Source organism: Glossina fuscipes, unplaced genomic scaffold (assembly GCF_014805625.2).
Source record: "Glossina fuscipes isolate IAEA_lab_2018 unplaced genomic scaffold, Yale_Gfus_2 224, whole genome shotgun sequence".
NCBI classification, from domain to species: domain Eukaryota; kingdom Metazoa; phylum Arthropoda; class Insecta; order Diptera; family Glossinidae; genus Glossina; species Glossina fuscipes.
In genome coordinates, this window is record NW_023998567.1 from 340631 (window position 1) to 356218 (window position 15588).

Below are 15588 nucleotides of genomic sequence, written 5' to 3' on the forward strand. Positions count from 1 at the left end.
AAATAAAATTTTAAAATTCTTGCTTTTAACATATATATTGTAGCCACTTAGTTAATAGATTCTTGTAAATAAATAAAGTAAGAGTTAAGGGAGTTTGAATGGCTTCGTACATTGTTGTTTGAATGTTGATGTGTTTTTTTTAAGATAATCAGTAAAAACTAATGGGTTTAAGGTATTTTCATTATGTGCTTATTGTGTTATTATATGAAAGCAGAAATTTTGATATGATTATAATTTTTAATTTAATTGAGATAATTGATTATAATTTTTAATTTAAGAGAAATTGAAATTTTTCTAAATTTTTGCTCTAGTAGTTTTTAAATTAGATATTTTTTTACTCATTTCATACATTCCAAAGTTTTAACGGTCCGAATTTTCAAGAAGCACTCAGTTCGCTTTACTGTCTCTTTGTGCACATCATCGCCAGGTAATTCTGCATCAATTTCGTGCCAATAGTGCGTTTCTTTTGCGTAAATGTCTTCAAAAGCATTTGAAACTTTTATTTTGAATTCTTTCTTTTCATAACGTACATCGCCGAAATTGCCGCGTTCTAACAAACCATCAATGCTATTCATTTTCATATAGAAGACGATAACCCTTTTTGGATGCCAAACACCAATCAAAGACTTTTGGCTGTTACTATAGGCAACACCATAATACAAGTAGCGATCTACAATCAGCGATGTTCCAGATAAAAGTAATTCTTTCACCTCGTTTTGAAATTCCCAACGATTTGCTGTGAACAAGAGATGAATAGCTTCGTCGGATATCTGCTTTTTGTTAGTAAAATAAGCATTAATTGTTTGACAAATATTTGATTTACATTCCGGAAACGCCATTCGTTTGACCGCAACCCACGGTTCCGAAGAAACTCATGCAGTGCACGCGATTGTATTGACTTGCCAGTGCGTTCACATCCTTCAATAACAATAGAAGCTCCCCGTTTACTGGCTGAGCTCGTACTCATGTCGTTTTATTTCTTTCTTTTTTTGTTTTTTTTTTGTTCATTTAAGGCAGATGTAAGGAAACCTTTGCTTTACAGGCATGAAAAGAGAATGAATGATTTGAAGATAGATTGTCGATGAGAATATTTAGATATTCACTTGTTCTCAAACAAGCGATATAAAAAAAAGAAAATTAAACGAATTCGAAACCTTCCTTTTAACTCACATCTAAATCCATTACGTAGACCGGTGAATAACACTCTTGGACCCTTTTAATAATTTTTATTATTTTGTTTCTTACATCCAAAATGTCACCTTTCTATAATTTAAAAGATTCTTCGACTTTCTTACATACCATATCATGTTGCCGCTGTGAACTGTGGAGCTTGCAATTGTCGAGTTGGTCTAGCGGATGCAGATCGGACGATTACATCCTCACCGAGGAATTAAGCTACTAGCTTACGACCTTGATGGCGAGGTGTGTCGCGAGTTGATCCTGTATCGTTTCGCAAACTATACCTAAACACGGATGTTGTCGTCTGATTCTCATCATTTTTCACATGTTTTCCGATCTGGTTCGTCGGATGGGGGTGTCCAAGTATAGGATATACAGACACGTGTTAGGCACTTGCCTCGCTACGGTATTTTCTTATTTTAGAATAAAAACATGCTTATTGTGAAATCTGGAAAAAAAACTTTAAACCAATCCAACCCATGCCCTGATCACCTAGCCTCTACCTCGCCTCTCCGCCTCTCGCCCGAAGTCTTACCAGTACTGTTACCTTTAATAACAACGCATTTCTTTACTCTCCCTTTCAATGAATGTAATCCACAGTTTTAATTCCATATGTATAATTCACAAATTTAAAAAAAAAAAGGAACAATAGTTAGTATCCAAGCTTATCACCATCTTAATACGAATTAGTGTAACATTACCGATACAAAATTTACGCTCTTGGTTAATAATTAATTTTAATAAACGAATTACTGAAACCGCCAACCACGCCGATGCGCATCGCTGCAGCTGAAAGGTGCTTTAAGCAATTATAAGTGCTGGAATTATCGTAAAAAAAGTAGAATTAATAATAAGGTACTAATACTCGTAGGATAAGCCAAGGTTTGCTTCCCTCATAGAGACGGTGTGCTCCCGTCGTTACGCCGGACGATTTAACTTCCTTCCTTCTTATATTTTTTTCCCTTTTTGCTTCGGGCCCTTTTTCGTTATTAAAGATGTGGGAAATCCGGTTATCGTTTCCTTGAACGACTCAACACAATAGCTATCCTTTCGTTAAATCACGACGGCACCACAAAACTAGGTTTATTTTAAACTCTCCCAACGAACGAAGAATTGGCACGCTAGAAGAATCCGCGGAACGCCATCTTTTTTCTTCTTCTCAAAAAAAACGTGTCAAGGTAGAACCAAAACGATCGTATCGCAACCACAAATGATTTGCAGATTTTGTTGTTGTTTTACCACAGAGTCACAAGTCTTTATGCACGCGCCACTTACGGCAAGATTACATTAAATCAATCGGATTAATTTCATCGATATATGGATCGCATGGAAGTGATATTTGTTCTTTTAAATTTTATTATAATTTCTTAATATCACGGTTAAAGTAGGCTTTTAAAAATTTTGCTCATAGTCACAAGTTTTTAAACACATGCCACTTTCGGCAAGAATTCATTAAAATATTTGGAATGATTCCATTGATATATCGATTGCACGGCAGTGGAGTTTCTCCTTTTATATATTTTTACAATTTCGAAAGTAAAAGGCGACCATAAATGATTTGTAGGTTTTGTTGTTGTTATGCACCAAAGTCACAAGGTTTTATCACATGCCATTTTTGGCAAGAATTCATCAGATTGATTGGAATAATTCCATCGATTTATAGATGGCACGAAAGTGAAATTTCTCCCTTTCAATATTTTTATAATATCTTAAGAACACTCACAAAGATTTCCTTTAAAAATTACGCTACAAATCCACAAAAAGTAAAATCAAACAAAACCACTCTACGCCATTATGCAGAACCTTTTTTTCTTTTTGCTCTTTTTTTCCAGTGTCCCCCAAGTTTTTTCTTTTCTTTATTCCTACGCGCCGCTTGTCGCTTTTTTCCGAGGTTGCCAAACCTTTCCTTTTTGTTTCCCTTTTTTTTCACTCCCCACTACAGTGCCTGTTACAATCCTCAAGAGGAGGTCAAGCACCGAAAAAAAACATCGGGGACTGACCACCGAGTACGCAATAGCGTGATACATCGGTGAGCAGCTCGCGTGCCGGGCATGCCTGACAGATTTCACGCTTGAAGGCGCGCCTACAACGCGTTCTGCGCTGCTAAGCACCACCATAAGGTGGTGCAGAACATCGGCAAGCGCCTGCAGGCAACCATCGTGGCACAGCTTGCCTTTTTCCAGACAGCGGGATCCCGCAGTAACGGAGTGAACGACAAATTTACTCGTGTAGAATATCAACATAACGTCATTCTAAGGAGTCAACTCCTCCGCTCCTCGCAATAAAAGTTTTATGCGCAGCAGTAGAAAGACACAATATATGCCGCCGCCGGACCATAGTCAGCCCCCTCGCGCGCCAACTCCTCCACTCCTCGCAACTTTCGCTGTATTACAATGGTAAGTCTGCATTTATCTTTACTGATCGTCATTTATAACTTTACCAATTTCTATTTAATTTTAGATTAAGAAACAATATGTGCCGCCACCAGACCATAGCAGCGAATATCCTGATTGGAACGTTAAACGCAGGAAATTTCTGATACAATTGTATAATTTAATGCTATGCCCATTACAAAACTTTATTGATGCACATCAACGATATATCAGCATATGTTAGAGTTAAAGTTTTACTAATATGGCATCAAGTGAATGAAGAGCAGTTCAGTGGCATCGTATGTAGTCAATTGAGATAACTGTACATTTTCATACTAATTTCTCACAATTTTAGTTTCTCATGATGCACTCACAAAATTTTCAAGAGATTTTCCCTACGACTAGTACATGGTTGAACGCGTACACAAGAATCCGCCACTGCAAATAGTAGCCAATTATTTTTTAGCTAATCCCGTAACTTCTCCTCCATTTGCTACTTTTGCATTCTTTATTGGGCAAAATGCATGAAATGGATACTAACATGGAAAGACCGAATCCTCATCTAAGGCTTTACAAGTTGGTATTCGGCAGCGTTAGTTTATTTCCTGTCGAAAATGAACAAATGCTTCGCCGTCATTTGCGCAACGTTTATAGCTTTCCGCGTATTCGCATTTAATTTGTATTAATGTCAAGATTCGTTGATATTTTCTCAATACCCAGATGCCAAACAGTTTCGCATTTATTTGTCCGAATTGGGCTCGATAGATTATCATCTATTTCAACGCACTAACCTAGTACGCCCTTGTACGACAAGTGGAGTAGGGTATATAAAATAAAAAAAAGAAACAAACAAAACCTAAAAGAATTTTCATAAACATTTCTGATGGCTCTTCTTCAAAATTTGTCCCTGCTTTCGACTATAACAGCGTTATGGGCCTGATACCTAAGGAAAGTAGAAACCTTAGTGGGAAAGCAGACGTCCGATACCTTTCACTACATTTACTAGTAATAAAAAAGTTAACAAATTTTCTCTTATCTTTCTTAATCACAACATTTTTGCAGGTTACTTGATTAACGGAACTATTGCAACTGTTTCAATTTCAAAAGTTTTTATTAATCCACAGTTATTTCTTCTTTGTTCAGTACCATCAGTAATGAGTGGTGACACTTGTGGTTTAATTACTGGAATCTACTGTTACATATCAGATGTAGCTAAAGCAAAACCTCGAGCTTTAAGGTAAATGAATAGCTAAATCTTAACGATGCATTTGTTCTTTTGAGAATGGTTTTGAATGAAGCCAGCTTACATGCTTGCATGATGATTGGCAATATTTTAACTGGCTACGTATATGAGGCCACTAATGCAATTACGATGCTCACCATATCAAGTACATTACTGTTTTTAGCACTGTCATTTGTTTTGCGTTTATGGTGGAAAGTCTAAAGCCAAAACCAATTAAATTTAAATTCTTAAAAAAATTTTTTTTTAAATTTGCCCGTTGTCTAAAATACGTGAATTGTTCTACCTTGATTTCGTTACGTACTTGTTCAAAGCGTCGTCTTAATTATGACCGCCCTATTATTCGGTTAACAATAATGGCTTTAACTCTAACTTTGTTTGTAATTGGTAAGTGCCTTGCATAGTTAGATTTTTTTCTAATTGATTTCATTATAGCGAGCCACGACAATGCTTCTTATTTGTTCGTGAGAAATCAATTTCAATGCACTTTAAAAGATTACACTGTTTTTAATGCAACGCTTATAATCGTACAATTGGGACAGTATTATTGGAATGTATTTCTTGAGAAAAGCAAGCGTTGCAGAGCATGAAAACGATTTTTTCCTTATTTTATTTTTATTTGTTACTTTCTATGCTAAGATGCTCCTATGTTCCAATTCTCCATTGTTGGAATGACTTTAATCTCTTTGGCTAGTCCTGTTTTCGAAAGCACTGTTCCTGCTGCCGCAATATATTGGTGGGAATTATATTTAGGCTCGACTTTAGGCTTTATACGAGATGTCATCGATCCGATGTCACGGGCCATACTGTTGCATGCAGCTCCGGCCACCAAAGTGGGTGAGTAAAGATTGGAGAATATTTTTCGAAGAAAAAGACAATAATAAATTTCTTCACAACAACTCGGGGCATATTTAACTTCCTTAGTGCCTGTTTATATCTGCCTTATGCCACTTTGTGTTAAACTAACAAAGTAAGTTTTTAACAAAAATTATTTTTCTTATTTTCTTAGCTAAAGAAATTTTATTAATGTTATAATTCTAGTTACGTAAACTGCTTCGATGTTTGCATAATTGATGCAGCAACCTAAAGTTTTTTGGGACGTGTGAAAGATTTATTGTTTATTCATCCCACCGGTTTTATAGGCGGCGCAAAGAACAAGGAAACTTGTTTAGCAATGGCTGTTAAGAACTGGCAATGGCCAAGAAAGAACGGAACAGCAGAAAAGCAATGTTGATCCATATTCGGCCAAATTACGGAGCGAATAAAACGTTGAAAATTTGATACAAAATGTGACGAGTGCAATTTATTTGCTTTCGACGATTTGTTGGGTTTATTATTCAGGACAATTAATATTAAAGGCATGGATGTTGAAGGTATTGTTACAAATTTCCGCTTTTCTTTTTATTATAAGATTCGTACCACTAGATCGCGGATATTTTGTTCAAGAGAAATGCACTTCAAAGTTCTTTTATTTACAATTATATTTCTTAAATGTAGGATTATTCACAATTTATTTTTTGGAAAAACTTTCTACTGCTCAACTTAAATATTCTTTTCCTACTAACTTTTCCTTCCACAAATACTTTATTCATATACATTTGGACCATCATATTACTAGTACTTTTTAGTTTTATTTTTAATTCTCTTCACCTACTTTTCTGGTACTCGTTTTAAATATATACATTGCATTTTTAAACTCTTTTTTTAAATTTTAACATGTCTTTTGTAAATTTTTAACCTTATTACTGTACTTTCAAACGTTTCTTAATGTATTTCTTAAAAGTTGTCTGTTTTTCTTTTGTGTACCAGTTTGAAAGCTTTTATTCTTGTCAGATAAGGAAATTCTAGAAAATAACCCTATGTGCATGTATGCTTTCTATATAAACAGGTCCATAGCGGATTTACTGCATAAATAAAACTTATACACCATTTAATTTCTCTAGAACAAAAGTTTAATCGTCTTCTTTGAATTCTTTTTTTTTATTGTCGACTTTATAAATTGTAATATTCATTTATTTACCCTCCTTTTTTCGTTATTTTTTGTCGAATGGTTTTCAACAAGAAGCGTTATATAAAATTTTATCAGCTATACGACACTTCCCTACACTTTCACTGCTTGACTTCTTCGAAATTCTATCCCCGACTGCCCTGCGTTGACCTCTCACGCCAATGTTGTTGTTGTCCTCGTAACACGGAGTCTGCCAATTGCGTAAGCAAAACCCATTCTTGTGATATACAGACGTACTCAAAAATTTTTTCTCTTTTCATGATTCTCTCTTTAATGGCCCTACTATGTTATCGGAAAATTATGGAAACAAATCTTGATTAACGGAATTCCGCTATTATAGATAGCACGACTCTTTTTGTAAAGAACAGAGAAAAAATTCCCTACATCTACATACGCGGATATTGCAATTGTTTCAACTTCTGAAAGTTAGCAAGTGCGCTTTTCTCCTGCATTTCCTAATTACATGTTTGGTTGGTTGGCTTTGTACACAATACGTCCTGCAATTATCATCATTCTTGTCACGTAAATACGCCTCCGAAGACAGATTACGCAGAGAAACAAGAAATTTTCAATTAAACCAAAACTCACAATTGGCAGAAGCCTTGCGTCCAAGTCTGGACATAAACTCATGAATTAGATCCAAGTTCCAATTTAAAATATTTATCTGATCATCCACATGCTGAGTATTGTACTTACCATTAAAGTCACATGGGGCAATTCTGGATCTCAATGCCCGAATATCCACTCTGTTATAGTCGTGAAATTCCAAAGATGTATCCGCCTTACTTAAGCAAGCGTTAAAAATCACGTAAATGAAAACATGGGAAGAGATATCTGCCAACTGGAATTACTCAGACGCTGATAGCTCGATATTTGCTAAAAAATAGTCAAGAAGAAGGGAAGTAAAGAAGCACCCCATATCATGATGGGTAGGGAAGGAATTGTGAACAGCTGATAGATGTAGAAATTAAACATCAACACGAATTCTATCAAGTTAAATAAACTACAACTGAAATCACCCACGACAATAACATTTGATTAAAATGTCACTGAAAGCTTGTTCAAGGAAGTAGACATCGCCACGCGGCAAGTAAACAATACCAACTAATAGTTTACCCTCAGACGGCTCTATTTCAACAATTAAATTATCCGTCATCCCATTAATCGACTTTGCATTTGCAACAGAAAACCCGAGTCTACCCGGAATATTAAAAGCTACGCCCCCACTTTTCCCCGTGGAGCTATCACTGCGGCACAAACTATATCGGGATTTTAATTGAATTTGAAGAAACATGACTATTCCACCACGTTTCAATAAAACTAACCATCTCCCAACCGCTACCACAAATGAGATTCCTAATCCCTTCAATCATTATATGATTTAAACTTTGACAATTGAGATTGGCAATCTTACAAACGTAGCCGCCTTTACGTAGCAAAACGTGGTATTGTCGCAACTCCACACATGGATGCGCTTGCATTGTCACTACGGAATCATTAATGAATCTAAACCTTTTAATAACCTTTCGTCCTCGTAAAGCACGGAAAATCGTTACTAGTTTGTATGACGCAGGAGTTAGATGGCCATCTAAATAGATACGTGAATAAATATTGGCCCCTGAAACGCCGCTCAAGTAAGTAGAAGGGCATTTCTATAACATCAAACCTGTTCAAGCAGCGAATCCATACGTTATATTTTAACTAATTTCGCTTACCGCCCATTTATGCCACTAAGGCCAACAGTTACATTTTTAGCACACAGCAAGCAGCGATCCCCAGTAGGCAGCACGATTAATATTAGCGACAAAAAATATGAGACGATAAATGAACACACGCCCTCTACGAAACTTCAAAATGCAGAAGTTCTTTGTCGCTAAATAATATATTTGCTATATAAACTTACATAGCTTTCATCGAAAAACCAGTTTTAATTCATATATTTCAATTCTTTAGGTTTAATTTAATACGATTTCTCCTAAAATATAACAAATTTGCCAGAGTACAAAAATAATGCAGAAAATTTTTTCATTTGTTGTGAAAGAACTTTATTTTAAATAATTTTGGTTAATAAATAAACACATGTAGCCCTAGCGCTCCATTGTCCACACTTTTTTACATAAAACTGAAAACCAAAAAATTATAAAATTATAGAAAAACTTAGTGTGTGCTAAAACACTAAAGAAAAAACAAAAAGTTCATTAAAATATACAACATTTAACAAGTTGAATAAGTGGAAGCAATTTAAAAATTAAATATATAATATTGTTTTGAAAACAAAATAAATGTTTCTTAACTGATCTCATTGACTAAACCACTATCAGTAGAATAACTAATGTTTAAACTAAAGGAAAAACTTTAGACTACGTTGCATTACGTTAACACGTTATGATAAATATATTTATATTTAGTTATAAACACTAAACAGAAAATTTATACAAAAATCTGAAAAACATCATTTAAAAATACCTCCTTTTTTTTAATATTTCATTTTGTTTTGCCTAGAACTTTGGTAAGGTCTTTGATAGCCGCTACCAATTCTTGTTGCACTTTCAGGTGTTCCTCCCAAAATTTTTTTCGCGGTCATTTCTTTCTTTAATAACTGTTGCGAGTTTGTTTACAGCATTATAAATTCCTTTTTTGGTGCTATTTATGTTGTGCATGTCATGTATCTGTGATGTGTTATTCCACTCTAAAGCCACATCCTTCATATCTTGTTTTATGATATCTATTTCTAGGGTGGTGTACAATGGTTCTTGCATGGTATTAGTTTTTGATCAATTGTTCATCGGTTCCATCGCATCCTTGACGCACTACGAAGCGTAAATTAAATACTTATTAAAAATGAAAACAAAATACAAATAACATTTTACCGCTTTGAGATCTTCCACTTCAATAGACGGGACACTTGGCGGAACCTTAGCAGCAATTGCTCCCAATGTCGCTAAAGCCCGTTTATCAAACCTTGTCATTTTATTGTAATTTCTTAAAGTTCGGTTTAAGGAAATTTTAACTTTGTGAGTCTGGCCCCTCAATTGATAATAAAAATGACGTTATTTTAAATAAGTAGTGTATAATTACTTAAACTCACTTCTTCCCATTTTTGTGTATTTCTGATGGGGCCTGCCATGGAGTTAAATTTCCAGCCAGTTCCTCCCATAGTTTTTGTACAGGTCTTCTTCTTGCTGCTCATATATTTTACAGGTCTTCTTCTTGCTACTCATAAATATATTTTACCGGTCTTCTTTTTGCTGTTCATAAATATATTTTACCGGTGTTCTTTTTGCTGCTCACAAATATATTGTACCGTCAATCATCTGTCGTGGATTGGCTGAGCAATCGTTTTTTGGAAAAGTTCAGGATGTTCTTCGGCAAACGCCAAACTCTCCACTCTCGCATATTATTGCTCATGGAATAAGATATTATTTTGGTTATCATAACTTTTATACCTTTTATATAAGGGCATAAAACACAGAAGGACCAGAGACAGACCAACCTTTTGGTATAACGATCGATTTAATCTCATTTCCGTCTTGTTTCCTACTTTTCACCCCATAGCCCCTAATTTAAAAGATCTTTTCTTAAAATTTGGCAGACTGGCGGGAGTTGGCCCAAGTTGACCGATCAGGTCAATTTTTTGGACCACTTCCCAAATAACTCATTTTGATAAGTCGTTACACAAATAACTGTGCATGGTATAGAGTGTTTAATGGTCGACAGTAGAAACTAAAGTATTCATTATTTTAAACTAATGAAATAAATTCTTGGACTACCCGAAAGAATGTTGAACGTTACCAACCCATTGGCTTCATTTTTGAAAAGAAAGTGCGATATAATTTTCCTTTCTTTATTTTTTCTTATCGGCTGGAAAGGTTAAAGAAGTTGTATAGACGTACAATTTGAAATATCGCACTTTAATATAAGTATTTTGCTGTTTCGTTAAGTAACATCAAGTATTGTCAACCCTGCATTCGCGCCGAAGACCACAGATATATTTCAAAGAAAAGATCTAAAGATGACGAACGGATTGCAACTAACGATAAAAACCGGACATTACATTCATTTTGTCCATCCGTTTGCTGTCACTGGGTATTGTTGTTGAGCATAAAATTACTCCTTTATTTTACACAAATACTATCGGAGCGAACAAATTGCACATTAATTGTGGGTAAAATCGACCGCTTTCTATTTTGTGAATATAAAGTAAAAAAATATACACCGTTCCTGCTTTTATGTTCTCCCTTCTTTACTATCATAATGTCTCATTATGACCGTCTGCCTCATTTCGTTCTAATAGTTTATAATTCTCGTTTGAAACTCTGCGGGTGAATGTGTTTTTTCCAACATTTTATTAAATTCACAATTTTGTAGTGAACGTTAGTTTCGCACAATCCTTACACTTAAACAATTTGGAAACCTGCTTAGTGTAATTTTATAATTTTCTAATCACTGTAATTTAAACTTTAAGCTCAATTTTTGTTGTCTTTCTAATTTTATCGTTATGGCTAGTTGCTGAGCAGTGCACATGGTTATAACTTTTAATAAATGTTATGAACAAGAAGAAGTTCTAAGCAGTATTTAGCGATTTTACCGGTGAAGTGTTTAGCAAAATTAAGATATTAAATTTCTCCACATTGCGTTTCTACCATAACATTCTTAAAGATCTGAGAAAATCAACTATACCTGAAGAAATATATTCACGTACCAAAAATAAAAGTTTTCATTTATTAGTTAGAGTGTCTTCTACTTAATCAACAAACGGCATTTCACACATAAACTAGGATAACATGAAGTACAGTCAAATATAGAATTTGAAAAGAAATGCAATTGCCTAATTTTTTATATTACAATAATAAGAACTTTCTTCAGAAAAAGGAATGCGTACTATTTTGAAAATTTCGCAGAATTATTCCAGAAGTGTATTTCACTTTCGGGGCTGTTGAATATTAATTTGCGGCTTGGTAAGTATATGTGAAGGGGGTTTTGGAGAATGGGCCACTTGCGCTGCTTGTGGAGTGTAATCGCTATTTCCTTTGACGGGAGCACCGCTTACGGACATTACGTTAACGACAACAGGTTGCTAAAATTAACAAAATTAATGGAAAATATAAAGAAAGCGGTGTCGATATGCAATACTGTTAGGCCTGTGCAGTCCTCGGCATCCTTTGGAAGACGTTCAATGGTCGGTTGTTTATGTTGCACAATACGCATGCCACCAGCTTTGACTAATGAAAAGAGATAATTTTTTAATAAAATCATGACTGCCATTCCGAGCAATGACTGCAATATTATGTGCGGTTAGGATCAGTATTGTATGAATGTGTTAGATTTAATTCAATAAGCACTATTTTTTTTTTGTTTTATATTAAAGCCATTTGATGTTGATATCAGAGCTTTTCAAGCGATAAATTAGCAAGAATTTTAACTACAAGCAGCCTTTTATGCCTACCTGCAGGCGGATGCCCAGCTACTAGATTTACTTGCTCATCAGCCATTTTGGACGATAACTGCAGCAGGTTTGTTTTAATCGATTTTTCCTCTTTATTTAGTTGGTCATTAACGACTAAAAATTAGAAGTTATTGTTTTTTAAAGTCTTTGTGCAATGACACGACTACACTTTTTAACTGTATGAGTGATACACTCTTTCTTCTTTTCTTTACTTTTTCCTTAACTTCTTCACGAATGATAACATAGTTCTTATAAATTTGAAAAATGTACTTTCAGGAGGTAGTGAAAATACCTTTTTACAATTGTAAACGAAATAGGTTTATTTAAAGACTTTTTTATTAAAATGTTACACAAAATACTTTTTATTTGAAATGTTTAAGGAGTATATCTGATATGTAAAATAATTTGAAAGAGTAGTCAAATACAAAAGTAAATAAATGGACACAACAATCGCATTACTTAGCAACGTCCGTAAATCATGCCGAAGCGTCTCTTTATAAGCAAGTAGATTTTTTCTTCGGTTTGAAAGTCAGCTGTCCATTTGTTTTGAATGTTTTTTCACCAAATACCAAAAAATATCTTTTACATTTTTTCACATTTTATGTTGAACTTGAACATAAGCAATTTCCGAGAAAATTGACTCAATTTGCGGAAATTTTGCTATTGCTAAAAATGTGCAAAATTGACTTATTAAAGCACTTAAAAAATAAATTTATTTCTTAAAACTTGTGAGTTACCACCTCTTTCTAATTAAAAAATTTATTTAAAATATAATTTGTGTGAAATATTAACCAAAAATTTTAATAAGAACTATTCAATTTTTCAACTTGAGTCTATTAGAAATCTGATCGTCGTTATTATTTTTTTAATACTCAAACTTGATTTATTTCTTCATTTATGTACGAAGCGAAATATTATGTTGAAGCAAAATTTTGAGATATAAAATTAACTAGTAGCATGATATAAGGCGGACGACTGTGCATATCCTAAGTCATCAACGTTGATAATTGTAGGCGTGTTCTTTGAAGAATTTGGATTATTTTCATATTCTTTTGCAAGTTTGTAAGCCATACCTTCATTTTTATGACCGATGCTACACAATTATGCGGACGGATAGATTAATGGATGGACATAGTTGGGTGAATTCCGAAATTGTGACTGGCCAAGAATATACACACTTTATGGGATTTTTGATCCTTGATTCTGTGCGTTATATGGAAAAAATACATAAATTATGACAGAGTATAATATAAAGTAGGCGTGCCCCATCTTTTTCACTTTTGTAGATATACTGCAACACCGACCATAGGATATACACCTAAATTTTTGTATATGTATCTACAGTAATTTATCAGTCATGAGCAAAAAACCATTTTTTATTCCTTTTAAACACAGGTGTCCTCAGATCAAGCACTACTATGGGCGTGCCGTTCGACCAAGGCAAGAACTTCTAATGTTTCTTAATTTGAAGTCGATAGTTTCATGTTTGCGGCCAGGAGAATGTTTACAACAGGTATTACAAAGACGAACAGACGGTCATACTTAAATCGATTCAGAATTTTATGGTCTTTACGAATACTTTACAAGACCTCTGAAAATTGAATACACTCCTCATCCTGATTACTATTAAGAATTGTTTACATAAATAAATAGAAAACAAGAATAACAGAGCTTACGACAAAAATAATAGCGCTTACGACAAAAATAATAGAGCTTGCGATAAAAATAACAGGTCTTGCGACAAAAGATGATGAGAATGATAGCGATTTGAAGGCAGAGTTGGCACACTACCCTCACAATGTTCTTTAACAATGTAAGCCAACAAAGTTCGTTTCGGGTAATTGCCAGCATTTTTAATTACACGAGCGAGCGTACGTAGTTATATATGTATTCATGTTCATGCAAAAGGTTCAATTCACATATTCGCAACTTTTAATTGCACGACATAAGCTTTGCTTTTTACTAATTCTTACAATTTTTTTTAAACGTGCTCATATGATAGTTAATTTATAGAACCAAATCGAAATTTACAAATTTATAAAAATGCAAACAAATTTTACAACGTTGCAAAATTTCGTAACGAAAGGTATGAGTAATTTGTATATCGACATCTTTAAAAGGTTTACCTGATATTAAACGATTCGTTAACAACGACAGCAACTTGTGCTTTACTGCAAACTCGAAATTTAGTCGAGTGCCGTTCTAAGTTGGTTATCATTCATTTTGGTTTTACAATTTTACAGTAATAATGGTTTTGGGATCGCTAGTAAAATAACAATATTGCTATGAAGATTCTAACATATTACACATTTTGTAACTTGTAAAACATGTTAATCGCTTTTTCTTGTAGATGCGATTCGAAATGAAACCCAAAAGAGCCAACTGTAGCGTTTGGAAGGTTCTCACTTCTATCGAGATTCTAATCACCCGGTCCATAAAATATGCACGAATGCGGAGTGCTCCAAATATTATTTGTGTGCGAACAACTTATGGACATATATATACACCAATAAAAATGCATATGTAAATCAGTTTATTATTAAATTAGATCAAAATGCCATCCACATGCCGCTTTTGGATAAGGCTACGTCGCACATTTTATAGGATGAGCGAACTTCGAACTTCATAACTTTAGAGAGTAAGTAAATGAGTGAATGAGCGAGGAATGCTAGAGAAGTGTTGTGTTAAAGAAAATTCATATATCGAGATATGACCATGCACATTCATACAAACATGCTACGTACACATATAGACATAGTTAGAAGCATATACATATATACGCACATTTATGAAATCCACCCCAAGCATATAATACGTTACATGAACGCTATTTATCGATGCTATGCTATGTCGAATATAAAAGTTGAAAACTATGAAGGGAGTGGAGAGGTGGGAAGCGACATCGTATTTAGAGAAAGGTTCCTACTCAAGATAATTCAAAACAATTTGAATGTAAACAGACTTACGTCGGGCATTCGGCTTCAAATGTTCCACCAATGATTCGTAAAAATCGCTTGTTGTCATTAGATCCAAAAAAAAACATCAGAAATTTTTAGTGTTAAATTATAATTTAATAAATACATTGAATATCTTTGGTTTTACTCACACTACATTGTTTTAGTTTACTTTGCTTTGATTTTGATTTTGTTTCCATTTTATTATGAATGGAAGATTTTAACGATTCTTTGGTTGCTGCAGTGGGTTCCTATGAATGGATTCCTACTCAAGATAATTCAAAGCAATTTGAATTTCAACAACAAACCGTTTTAAAATCTCAAAATACTTTGCAACATTCGGCTTTAAATGCTCCAATGATGATTCGTAAAATTTCAAAGATAACAAT

At 34.1% G+C, this 15588-nt stretch overlaps 2 protein-coding genes and 1 pseudogene across 2 annotated transcripts; 1 reads left to right on the forward strand and 2 right to left on the reverse strand.

Moving 5' to 3' along the window:
• Window positions 1-316: 316 nt before the first annotated feature.
• On the reverse strand, window positions 317-854 carry LOC119642515 (thymidylate kinase-like). Its single transcript, XM_038041659.1, has one exon. It carries the CDS (start codon window positions 837-839, stop codon window positions 339-341), a length of 501 nt encoding a protein of 166 aa, XP_037897587.1. The 5' UTR covers window positions 840-854; the 3' UTR covers window positions 317-338.
• A 3217-nt stretch (window positions 855-4071) lies between these two features.
• Window positions 4072-5826, forward strand: LOC119642486 (annotated as a pseudogene).
• Window positions 5827-11507: 5681 nt separating this feature from the next.
• LOC119642509 (death-associated protein 1) lies at window positions 11508-12952 on the reverse strand. Its single transcript, XM_038041649.1, has 3 exons — window positions 12246-12952; window positions 11933-12021; window positions 11508-11876 (listed from the first exon to the last, which is right to left on the reverse strand). Exons 1-3 carry the CDS (start codon window positions 12289-12291, stop codon window positions 11721-11723), a joined length of 291 nt encoding a protein of 96 aa, XP_037897577.1. The 5' UTR covers window positions 12292-12952; the 3' UTR covers window positions 11508-11720.
• Between the last annotated feature and the right edge of the window lie 2636 nt (window positions 12953-15588).